The sequence below is a fragment of the Pygocentrus nattereri genome, chromosome 13, assembly GCF_015220715.1.
Source record: "Pygocentrus nattereri isolate fPygNat1 chromosome 13, fPygNat1.pri, whole genome shotgun sequence".
NCBI classification, from domain to species: Eukaryota; Metazoa; Chordata; class Actinopteri; order Characiformes; family Serrasalmidae; genus Pygocentrus; species Pygocentrus nattereri.
In genome coordinates this window covers 40,785,116-40,797,292 of record NC_051223.1, presented here as the reverse complement: position 1 = coordinate 40,797,292, position 12,177 = coordinate 40,785,116, and the positions used below count along the sequence as shown (strand labels likewise).

The 12,177-nt window shown below is 41.5% G+C and overlaps 2 protein-coding genes across 2 annotated transcripts in view; both read right to left on the bottom strand.

The window, feature by feature from the left end:
• Positions 1-4,877: 4,877 nt before the first annotated feature.
• Positions 4,878-10,035, bottom strand: LOC119264934 (nipped-B-like protein). The gene is made up of 3 exons (XM_037543900.1): positions 10,018-10,035; positions 9,163-9,934; positions 4,878-9,063 (listed from the first exon to the last, which is right to left on the bottom strand). The coding sequence occupies exons 1-3, from the start codon at positions 10,033-10,035 to the stop codon at positions 8,906-8,908; spliced, it is 948 nt and encodes a 315-aa protein (XP_037399797.1). The 3' UTR covers positions 4,878-8,905.
• Positions 4,880-12,177, bottom strand: part of LOC108443313 (S-adenosylmethionine synthase-like) — a 25,523-nt gene continuing 18,225 nt past the window's right edge. The window contains exons 8-9 of the mRNA XM_037544377.1: positions 10,910-11,043; positions 4,880-10,478 (exon numbers count right to left, since the gene is read on the bottom strand). Coding sequence (XP_037400274.1) covers positions 10,376-10,478; positions 10,910-11,043 — 237 coding nt within the window. The 3' untranslated portion in view covers positions 4,880-10,375. The remainder of the gene's footprint in view (positions 10,479-10,909; positions 11,044-12,177) is intronic.

Here is a 12,177-nt window from a genome sequence, read left to right as displayed (position 1 = left end):
AAGAAACAGATGGACTACAGTCTGTAACTGTAGAACTATATGGTCAGTGGAGCCGATAAAATGGACAGTGAATGTAGAAACAAGGATATGCGCTTAATGTAGTGGATGTTCAGTGTATTTAGAGATCTATGCTCAGTCGTAACCAGACCGAAGGTGGACAACTAACCAATCTGATTGGACCAACTGCTCGATTTCTGTTCAAAACTACACAAAAATACACCTTTTTATTCTTAAGCGCCAAAGACCAACATCCTCATGTGGGTCTTTCAAAAGGACCAGTTTGTTATGAATCCAGGACATTAATGAACGTTGAGAACGACGATGAAAGTAATTCTCATAACGCTGGAAGCAGGTTATAATCTGCTGCTATCAGAATCATCGTGACGATTAAACACATTCAGAACCAGTAGGTTTTTTTTTTATTTATTTTTTTAAGTATTATTATTTTAGCATTTTTGGTGAATTCCCAAACACAAGATAAATCTTTCTAATGAATAATGATCTTCATAATTTATAACTAACTAAATTGTGCCATGAATGATGTTCATATAACCAAAACAGAAGCTGTATTTTTTCTAAAGAAGGAAGTTTTTAATTATAATTAGACCGTTGCACAATTTTTGTTGTTTTGTTTGTGTAGTGCAGTCCAGTGGATATGAAATGAAACCCAGATGTTCATCTATACTGGGAGAACTAATAGGAATCACAGCCCTTTTAAAAGGTTCTTAAAGCCAAAGGTAACTGGACAGAATGACCAAGTTACAATTTCTAAAAATTGCTTTAAAAAATGTAGAGTTGTGGAACAAAGTGTGATATAGATGGACGATATGTATGGATATGTATGGATGTGTAAGGATATGTATGGATATGTATGGATATGTAAGGATATGTATGGATATGTAAGGATATGTAAGGATATGTATGGATATGTATGGATATGTAAGAATATGTAAGGATATGTAAGGATATGTATGGATATGTAAGGATATGTATGGATATGTAAGGATATGTAAGGATATGTATGGATATGTATGGATATGTATGGATATATATGGATATGTAAGGATATGTATGGATAGGTATGGATGTGTAAGGATATGTATGGATGTGTAAGGATATGTATGGATGTGTAAGGATATGTATGGATAGGTATGGATGTGTAAGGATATGTATGGATAGGTATGGATGTGTAAGGATATGTATGGATAGGTATGGATGTGTAAGGATATGTATGGATATGTATGGATATGTAAGGATATGTAAGGATATGTATGGATATGTATGGATATGTAAGAATATGTAAGGATATGTAAGGATATGTATGGTATATATGGATATGTATGGATATGTAAGAATATGTAAGGATATGTAAGGATATGTATGGATGTGTAAGGATATGTATGGATGTGTAAGGATATGTATGGATGTGTAAGGATATGTATGGATAGGTATGGATGTGTAAGGATATGTATGGATAGGTATGGATGTGTAAGGATATGTATGGATAGGTATGGATGTGTAAGGATATGTATGGATATGTATGGATATGTAAGGATATGTAAGGATATGTATGGATATGTATGGATATGTAAGAATATGTAAGGATATGTAAGGATATGTAAGGATATGTATGGTATATATGGATATGTAAGGATATGTAAGGATATGTAAGGATATGTATGGATATGTAAGGATATGTAAGGATATGTATGGTATATATGGATATGTATGGATATGTAAGAATATGTAAGGATATGTAAGGATATGTATGGATGTGTAAGGATATGTAAGGATATGTATGGATATGTATGGATATGTAAGGATATGTAAGGATATGTATGGATATGTAAGGATATGTAAGGATATGTAAGGATATGTAAGTGTAATGGCCATCTACTTCAACAAGCACTCGTCCAAAGAGCTGCTCAGTTACTATGTCAGCTCAAGTGAATCCCTTAAATCTGATGCAGTTTCCTTTTCAAACCCAAAAACAAATGCGGATGAAGCTGTTTGAAATCCTTAGCTGTAAACTGCATTAAATGATTCACATTTAAAACCAGCAGAACAAGATTTCATCGTTTCGTTTATTACACTTACAGCATTTGGCAGACGCTCTTATCCAGAGTGACACACAACTTGATATATATATTTTTTTTACACAGGGAGGTGAAGGCAGTGTTAGGAGTCTTGCCTAAGGACTCTTATTAGTATAGTGTAGGCTGCTTGAACCGCTGTCTACAGTGTAGAAGGCAGAGGTGTTACCCACTACACCAACCAACCACTATCATTATTAGAGCAGGACGATGGTTAAAAAAGGTCAGATGTTTCAGGTTTCGGCGCCGCTGCTACATTAACATGGGATTTCATATGAATTTATTGATGAGAATATGCACATATGGGGAAGTCGGTTTGTTTACATTAAGAGTTGTGTTTAAGTACTGAGGCTTGTAATGTGAATGTACCCAAAAGCTCGTTCACATTACAAGCCTCATTTCTCAAATGCGATTTTTTCCTGAAATCCAATCTCTGGCACGACGGTTCACATCGTTTAGGTCAGTGACTCAAATCGGTCATTAATGTGATGAACCGGCTCCTGAACTGACCCTCATGAGCTCCTCCTACTCAGTGACGTCACGTGACTGAATCACTGCATCATCAGCACAAACTAACGAGCAGAACGAGCTTCTCTGAGAAGATCATTAACTCTGATCAGCTCTCAGCTTCATTATTAGAGCCAGACGGAGGAGAAGAAGGTGAGATGAGCTGCTTTTCCACCGTTTACAGGCTTTAACGTCTGTTCGGTGCTGTTGCCATGGTAACATGGTAAAAGCGCATGAATTCCGATCTGAGCGTCACATTAAGGTCACACGGCCACGAATCGGATGCGTATCTGATCTAGGACCACATATGAAAGCGACTCAGGTCGGATTTGAAAAGATCAGATTTGTGTCCACACGGCCCTGAAAACACCAGATCTGAGTCACATCAGGGCAAAATCGGATTTGTGCCACTTCAGCCTGGTGATGTGAACGTAACCGAAGCGGCTCAAATCAGATTTGAAAAGATCAGATTTTCAAACAGCTCTGAAAACATCAGATCCGTGTCATGTTAAGACAGAAAATCACATACATATTGCGCCACATTATTTAGGTCAGAAATCAGTCACATTGGAATTCATGTTTTTGTTTGTCTGTTTTCACTGTACGCCTCATCATTCAGTATTTACATGTGAGCACTGCTGAACTTGAATGCCAGTAAATATTTCTAAATCCAGCACCTGAGAGTTTGTTCACATGAAAGACCGATATGAATGGATGTGAACCATCAATTGAGTCAGAAATCAGGTTTGTAATGTGAACACAGCCAAAATGCACCAGACTCTCGACTTCATTTCATAGATCCAGCCTAATCTGGGAAGATGCCCAGTGTCTGGAGATGTTTATGAACTTCAAACGATACTGCAAAATGGTGAGTACTATGGTGGTTGTGTATGCCGGGGGCAGTCGTGGGCTGGAGGTTAGGGAATCAGCCCTGTGACCGGAAGGTTGCTGGTTTGATCCCTTGGCTGACAGTCCATGACTGGAGTGCCCTTGAGCAAGACACCTAACCCCCCCCAATTGCCCCCTGGGCACCGTGGATAGGGCTGCCCACTGCTCCAGGCAAGTGTGCTCACTGCCCCCTAGTGTGTGTGCTCACTAGTGTGTATGTGGGTGTTTCACTGCATGGATGGGTTAAATGCAGAGGTCTAATTCCACAGGGTGCAAACAGAGTGACAAATGGTGGGGAATTCTATTCTTATGTGTGCAATTATGTTAATTTCATTAATGACTTGTGATCCCATCAAATTAATGGTCCTTTCTACAAAAGGGCTGTGATTCATATGCAGTTCATTCAGTATAGAATTGAATACTTTCTACTTGAAGCTGATATTAAGCTTTAATATTATTTCTGTAGTAGTTTTCTGACCCCTCCCTTCATTAAAGGTGCCATTGGTAATATTTCAGCTTGAATCATTTGTCAATCTTTATGCAAAACTTTTTTTTCTTTTCCTCCTGCCTTTCATCTGTTCTGTCTCTGGAGAAATGTTACCTTATTTTCTAGTGGAATGCAGTACTTCTGCTTTATTGTGATTTTGTTGGCCACTCTGCTTGTCTGACATTGTGCAAAGAGTGTTGCGTTTTCTTGTTATTTGCCAGAAATGTTCAAGATTTCTGTTGAAACTTGTTTTCTCATCATGGCTCTAAATGTTTATTTCATCCCTTTTAGCATATTTGTGTATATATATAATATATGGGCAAAAAGAGATATTGTAGTGACACTTTCTTCAGTTTCCAAAAAGTACCACTTAGAGCTGCAGACACAGTAATTTCTTCACGCGCACGACATGACAAGTTCTTTGAGTTTAGGTGTCTTTACTTAGAAAATCAAACGGTTACAAATGTGAACGCACGTACGGTAAGAAAACTATATGCTCCCGTGCCTTGCGCAGCTCTGACTGAACTGGTGCTGCACGTTCTCAGTTACGCTACTCTGAGGAAGCGTCATCAAACATTTTTATATTAATAATCATTTTCTTAGAATTATGAATTACACAATGACATGAATTAAGAATAAAATAAAATATAAATTGTACATATTTCCACATTCTATCTTTTCTGCTTTATGGCTCTTACATATCCGGCCCCTAATTGGGTATACTGTAAGATTACGCAATTATCAATGAACTTAAACTAAGAGCCATCAAATCAAGACTATCAATAAGCTACAAATAAACAATCTTTAAATAAAAAAGTCCCCTTTTTTTTCTTTTCATTTGGATTCTTGCAATAAGCATAGCTTATGCACAGATCTCTCTAGGATGCTGTTTTTTGTTTGCAACTTCACACGGCGCACAGTTCCACTGAAGTCAGGTAGGACTTGTATTATTCTTCCCATGATCCAAGTGTTGCGTGGAGATGAACTATCGACTACTAGCACTACATCTCCAGGTTCAAAGTTCCTCTTCTGTCTCGTCCATTTCTGGCGTTCCTGGAGGAGGGGGAGGTATTCGCGAGTCCATCTGCGCCAGAATAGATCTGCAAGATATTGTACTTGCCTCCAGCGTTTCCTTGTGTATAGATCATCCGGGTTGAAGATTCCTGGTGGTAGGTTAGGCTGGGTCTTCATCAACAACAGGTGGTTGGGGGTCAGAGGATCCAAGTCGTGTGGATCATCTGACACGCTGGTTATGGGTCGGCCATTTATTATGCTTTCAACCTCACAAAGAAGTGTTTGAAGGCTGTCGTCGGTGAGGGTCTGTTCCTTAAGCAGAACGCTAAGAATCCTGCGAACTGAACGGATCTGCCGCTCCCAAATCCCTCCTTGATGTGATGCCGCTGGACTATTGAAAATCCACTTGATGCCTTTCTTTTGCATTGTTTTCTCAATTTCTGATTGGTTCAGGTTTTTCAGTTCCTCTCTCAATTCCTTCTCAGCACCAACAAAATTGGTGCCATTGTCGGATCGCATTATGGAGACCTGTCCTCTTCTACTTACAAAGCGACGAAGGACATTGATACAAGCACTTGTGTCCAGACTGTCAGCCACCTCAATGTGCACTGCTCTGATGGTGAGGCAGGTGAACATCACACCATACCTTTTGACAGTGCTCCGGCCCCGTTTCACTTCAAATGGGCCGAAGTAATCAATTCCAACATTTGTGAATGGCGGCTTGTCTGGTACAAGACGATCTTCTGGCAGAGGTGCCATTTTCTGTTCACCAACTCGTCCTTGTCGTCTTCTGCAAACCATGCATTTGGATATAAGTTTCCTGATGGCGGAGGTTGCTTGTGGGATCCAAAATTTCTCTCTCAACTGCGATAACATGTAATTGCGCCCGCAGTGACCGATCTTCTCATGGATGTCACTCAGGATGAGGAATGCAACTCTTGAGTGTTTGGACAGTATCGCAGGATGTTTTATGTCCGCTGGCATGGCAGATTTAACTAGCCGTCCTCCTACCTTAGGATGCCATCTTTCAACATGGGATCGAGTTTGTGCAACTGGCTGCTTTTCTTGACAGACTTACTATTGCAGAGTGCATCAATCTCCTCAGGAAAACATTGGGCTTGGCTGTACCGGATGATTTCTGCTTCTGCCGTCGTCAGCTGTTCCAAGGTAAGTGCTTTCTTTTCCATGGTAGTCTTGTACCTTTCCATACTTTGGTTGCAAAGCTTGCTCCTTTTCCTCCACTCTTGCCCACTTTCCCAATTTCCTTGCCTTTTCCTGCTGGTGGTGGGTTTTTGCCTTGGAGGTCTCCAAAGAGTGGATCCATGGCTATCTTAGACTGTCGGTCAATGAAGGTGACGAGGTCGGCAAATCTTGCTCTGAGTCCTCTTTTCTCCTTGATTTTAAATGCTTCATTGCGCCAACTTTCTCGCATCTTGTAAGGTAGTTTGGATACCACCATCCTCATATTCGTAGGATTATTCATTTCCTCCATCGATTCAACATCCTGGCTCGTGTTGCAACAACCAGTTAGGAATAACGCATAGGTCTTAAGTGCTTTTCCATCTTCAGCTTTGATTGGTGCCCACTTTAAAGCTTTATCGATGTAAGCGCTTGCAATGACCAACTCATCTCCATAATGTTTCTTCAAGAGCTCTTTTGCTTCTTTGAACCCCTTGTGTAATGGTCTGTGTTCGCAGCTTCGAACAAGCTCCTGCGGTTCTCCTGCAGTGAACTGTTGTAGGTAATACAATTTGTCTTGTTCACTGTCCGTCTTCTGCTCAATGGCTTGTTCGAAAGCTCTAATGAAAGATCTATAAGTAAGTGGATCACCCTTGAACACTGCCACTTCTTTCTCAGGAAGCTGAGCATACTGCTGTTGCTTAACAAGCATCTCTGTAATAGCGTTTTGATTTTCCATTACTTTCAGAAGGCCACTCATGCTTCCATCATGCTGTTGCACTGCAGTGTTTACTGTAGCAACCTGATGTCTTACATCTTGCAATGGCCTTAGTGATGCCTGGCTTCTGTAAGAAGACCTGATCTGAGAGAGAGGGGCGGGGTTTTCCTCTTCTTTCACTCTTGCACCACCTGCTGCATGAGGGCGCAGGTAGCTGTTCATGCCATCCTCTGATTTCACATACTGTTTCAGTATTCTGACTTTTGCTCTTTTTTCTGCAATAGCTGCATCTAGATCTAACTTCTCTTTAGCTGCTTTGATACGTACTTCTTCCATTTCTAACTCTTGTTTCTTCTCCAGAATAGCAGCACGTTCTACTAGACCAGAGAGCTTGGCTTCTTCAATAGCACAAACTGATGCACGAGAAGACACGACAGTTGAGCATCCAGCACATGAGCCCTTCTTGCTTAGTTTATTGGACTTATGGCTCACTTGTGACACACTATCATCAGGGTTTATCTCTTCCTCAGCTTGTGATTCTTGGTTTGTTCGTTGTAAGTTCAAGGTCTCCTGCTCCATCCATTTGTCAGTTTCTTCAGTAAACTGTCTGATAACTGTCATTTTAGGCTCAAACCAGTTGTTAATATCTGCCTCTTTCTCATCTTCAGGTAAAAGATCTCCTAATTGTTCAGTGATGTCAACAAAATCTTGGAGAACTGGATTAAATTCTTCCTGCATTATTTCTTTCACTGTTGACAAATTATCAGCTAATGTGATTAAACTGGTAACTTCCCTCCTTAGAGTTGTGTGTCGGGCTAGAAAACTTCTCCTGGAGCCAAGTAGCCTGTACAGTTTGTTCTCAATTGCCTTCTCAGTTAACTTGACTGGCCGTTTGGTGGCCATTTCTTCAGGGCCAACTGTTTCAACATTACCTTCCTCCATATTTCTTTTCTCAATAAAGCGGTGTGCAAACTGTGTGCATATGAATCAAAAGTATTCCAATAACACTTTTCTTCATCCAATAAATGCTTCACAATTTCCAAAACACACAGAGCTTTCAGTAATTTTCGGTTTCAGGCTTCAATTAACAAGTTAGCATGAATCTGCAAGTCACTGTTTAGCTAAATAACATTAGCTTCTTGGCTCAAGCTGCAAGTCATTCAGTAGCTAAATAGCGTTAGCTTCTTGGCTTAACTTAGCTTCAAACTAGCACAGTAGTGGCTTCCTTCTACCTAGCAAACGAGTCTTTTAAAGGCAATTCGTCCTTTCATATGTTAATTCGGCAGGCTTACCACCTCGTTCGCTCTCAGTAAATCCTCTCCAGAATGATGCTCCAGTCTGACACACCGTTCGGAGGTGTTAACTGATGGTTGGCTCCTGATTAGCATCCAAAAAGTTCGGTTTTCAGTCACTCTTGGTCCATCCGTGAGCAGTTTTCTTACTAAATGTAGTGACACTTTCTTCAGTTTCCAAAAAGTACCACTTAGAGCTGCAGACACAGTAATTTCTTCACGCGCACGACATGACAAGTTCTTTGAGTTTAGGTGTCTTTACTTAGAAAATCAAACGGTTACAAATGTGAACGCACGTACGGTAAGAAAACTATATGCTCCCGTGCCTTGCGCAGCTCTGACTGAACTGGTGCTGCACGTTCTCAGTTACGCTACTCTGAGGAAGCGTCATCAAACATTTTTATATTAATAATCATTTTCTTAGAATTATGAATTACACAATGACATGAATTAAGAATAACATAAAATATAAATTGTACATATTTCCACATTCTATCTTTTCTGCTTTATGGCTCTTACAGATATATTAATAATTAATTCAAACTTTGTTTTTTTAATCTGAAATAATTACGTTACATTAAAGTTTTCTCTACTTTTATGTATTTTCTTGCCAGTTTATTTAACATATGATGAATTTTGTTTTATAATGGTGTTAAATGATTGTATTAATTGTGTTTTACTCTACGCCCCCCAAAGAAATATATATATTTTTCCATGTGTTATTGTATCAGTACTCTCTATGACACACAATCATCTCGCTCTGTTTTGGACTCCTTTTAATTTGGACTTGGTCTTGACCCAGTCTTGCTCTCATTTGGATTTGCTCTCGATCCAGTCTTGCTCTCATTTGGACTCGGCCTTGATCTGGACTCTCATTCAGTCGTGGTCTTGACTCAGCCTTGCTCTCATTCAGTCGCGGTCTTGACCCAGCCTTGCTCTCATTCAGTCGTGGTCTTGACCCAGCCTTGCTCTCATTCAGTCGTGGTCTTGACTCAGCCTTGCTCTCATTCAGTCGCGGTCTTGACCCAGCCTTGCTCTCATTCAGTCGTGGTCTTGACTCAGCCTTGCTCTCATTCAGTCGCGGACTTGACTCAGCCTTGCTCTCATTCAGTCGCGGTCTTGACTCAGCCTTGCTCTCATTCAGTCGTGGTCTTGACTCAGCCTTGCTCTCATTCAGTCGCGGACTTGACCCAGCCTTGCTCTCATTCAGTCGTGGACTTGACTCAGCCTTGCTCTCATTCAGTCGCGGTCTTGACTCAGCCTTGCTCTCATTCAGTCGCGGACTTGACCCAGCCTTGCTCTCATTCAGTCGTGGTCTTGACTCAGCCTTGCTCTCATTCAGTCGCGGTCTTGACCCAGCCTTGCTCTCATTCAGTCGCGGACTTGACTCAGCCTTGCTCTCATTCAGTCGCGGTCTTGACTCAGCCTTGCTCTCATTCAGTCGCGGACTTGACCCAGCCTTGCTCTCATTCAGTCGTGGTCTTGACTCAGCCTTGCTCTCATTCAGTCGCGGACTTGACCCAGCCTTGCTCTCATTCAGTCGCGGACTTGACCCAGCCTTGCTCTCATTCAGTCGCGGACTTGACCCAGCCTTGCTCTCATTCAGTCGCGGTCTTGACCCAGCCTTGCTGTCATTCAGTCTCGGTTTTGACCCAATCTTGTTTTCATTCGGACTCAGTCTTGACACTGTCAGGTTCTTGTCTGGATTTGTCCTTGACCCAGACTCTCTCTCTTTTGGATCTGGTCTTAAATCGGTCTAGGCACCATTTATACCTGTGCTCGACTCTGCCAGTTTGAGTTACTGTGTTTGGCATCCAAACTGCAGATCACTGACATCACCTCACATGCCCAACTCATGACCAAGATTTCTTGGGTTTATTTTTCACAGCGTCACTCACACACACACACACACACACACACACACACACACACACACACACACACACACACACACACACACACACACACACACAGCTGCCTCTTTTGGATGACCATCACATTACATTTGTGCATGTGTGGCAACAGCTGCCCATGTCACTGCAGTCTTAAATCAAACGTGCAAGAGAGACACAGACACACACCTGTGCGTGCACTGCTGAGAACATTCAGTAGAAATACATGGTACACACACACACACACACACACACACATTTACAAACGACGTGAACATAGAAACACACACACAAGTTCAACAGAGTTAGAAGTTCAGGTACTTGGCCTCTTCCCAGGGGAAATCTTTCCTGCCGAAGTGTCCGTAACACGCTGTTTTCTGATAGATTGGCCTTTTCAAATCCAGGTCTCTGTAAACATATAGAAAACATGTCACAGTAGTGTGTAGTAAGTAGAGAAATACACAGATTAAGTGACCCTTATTAAGCAACAATTAAGAGAAACCAACATATAGATTCATAGGTAGATTGAAAGAAAGCTAACAGACAGATAGACAGACAGAGAGATGCATACAAACAAGATAGATAAATTGAGGGATAGTCAGACAGGGTCTCATTTCAGAGGAAGATCTCAGCCACTGCCCTGTAGCTCAGTAACAAGGGGGGACACTCCAAAACAAGGGGTAGTGGTAGAAATAAGAAATGGGACTGGGCCTAAGTGCTCCTCTGGCGTGGAGTCTTCATCCAACATAGCCGGAAGTTCACAGAGTTTAATAACGTTAAATTACTCAGATTTTCTCGTGAACAGCTGGTTTTTTGTGCTGGGTTAGGGTTACACTCACCTGACGACGACCCCCGGCCGCAGGTCAAAGTTCTTTTTGACGATCTGTAAAAGCTCCTTCTCGTTTTTTCGGGAGGAGCCGTAGGTGAAGAGTGAGATGGAGAGAGGCTGCGCTACTCCGATGGCGTACGACACCTGAACCGAGCAGAAGAGACGAACCTTCAGCAGAGCCACACGCCGCACTGCGGAGCACTGACGTCTCTAAGTATGCGAGTCGTCACAGACCGAAACGGCTCATCTCGGCCTCGAGAGCCACAGACACGGTGTCAAAAGTCTGAGAACAGCTGACTTTGTTGATTTGCAGTAACTGAGCATATCAAACAGAAAGCAGGTGAAGGGGAGCTCCACCGATGTTGCAGAATTACTTAATCATTCAGTGGTTTAGATGTACACAAAATCATTCAGAGTGGTTTGGCATCAGAATTGCTCATCCCTTATTGCAGGAGGATAGTGGACCACTGTTGGCCCAATGACGGCGAAGCAGGTGGTCCACCAGTGGTTACGCGGACCACTGATCATCACTCAGCATCTGTTTACAGCCCAGTTTACTTATTTTTCCTTCCTTCCTTCCTTCCTTCCTTCCTTCCTTCCTTCCTTCCTTCCTTTTATATCAGGCGTAGTGGTTATTTATTCTGTAATGTTTGTCTGGTGGACTGATATACGCTTGCTATCTGGGCCATTGTAATAGTAGGAACCAGACGGCCGTACGTCTGCACTATAAATAATACTGCTGATTTTATTAGCGCCACCGCATCGCGGCAGCTTTGATTATCGCCGCCACATTACCGCCGCTTCTATTAGCCGCCGCCGCTGCTCCGTCAGTTTTACATTTCAATTAAATTGCAATCCTTGCCAAAATACATTCCATACACAAAAATGCATTTCAGAAAAATTACCATGTTAACAATATTGGTAAATATGTTTTAAAATGCACTTTAAATATATTATGTTACCATTTATGGGGAAATATTACACACAGAATAGTACTGTAGAAAATATGTAAATGTATTTGTGAAGTACATTTGAAAATGTAAGAAAATTGCCAAAATACTGTGTTTACTGCACTTTTCTGTTTGGAAACCCTTTGAAGTGAATTTGTACTCCAGTATCTTAATTGTCAACTGGACCTTTAACAGGATAAAAGCGTTAAAAGCGTTCTAGATACTGATACACTGTGAAAATGTAGTTTGATATCCAGTGGTGGACAGTAACTGAGTACCTGAGTAACTGAGTACCTGAGTAACTGAGTAACTGAGTAACTGAGTATCT

Bases quoted from the DNA above. Each gene is read 5' to 3' on its own strand.
- LOC119264934 (XM_037543900.1), bottom strand. The intron at 9,064-9,162 runs CACGACTGAATG...CTGAGTCAAGAC, and splicing joins GAGCAAGGCTGAGTCAAGAC to CACGACTGAATGAGAGTCCA.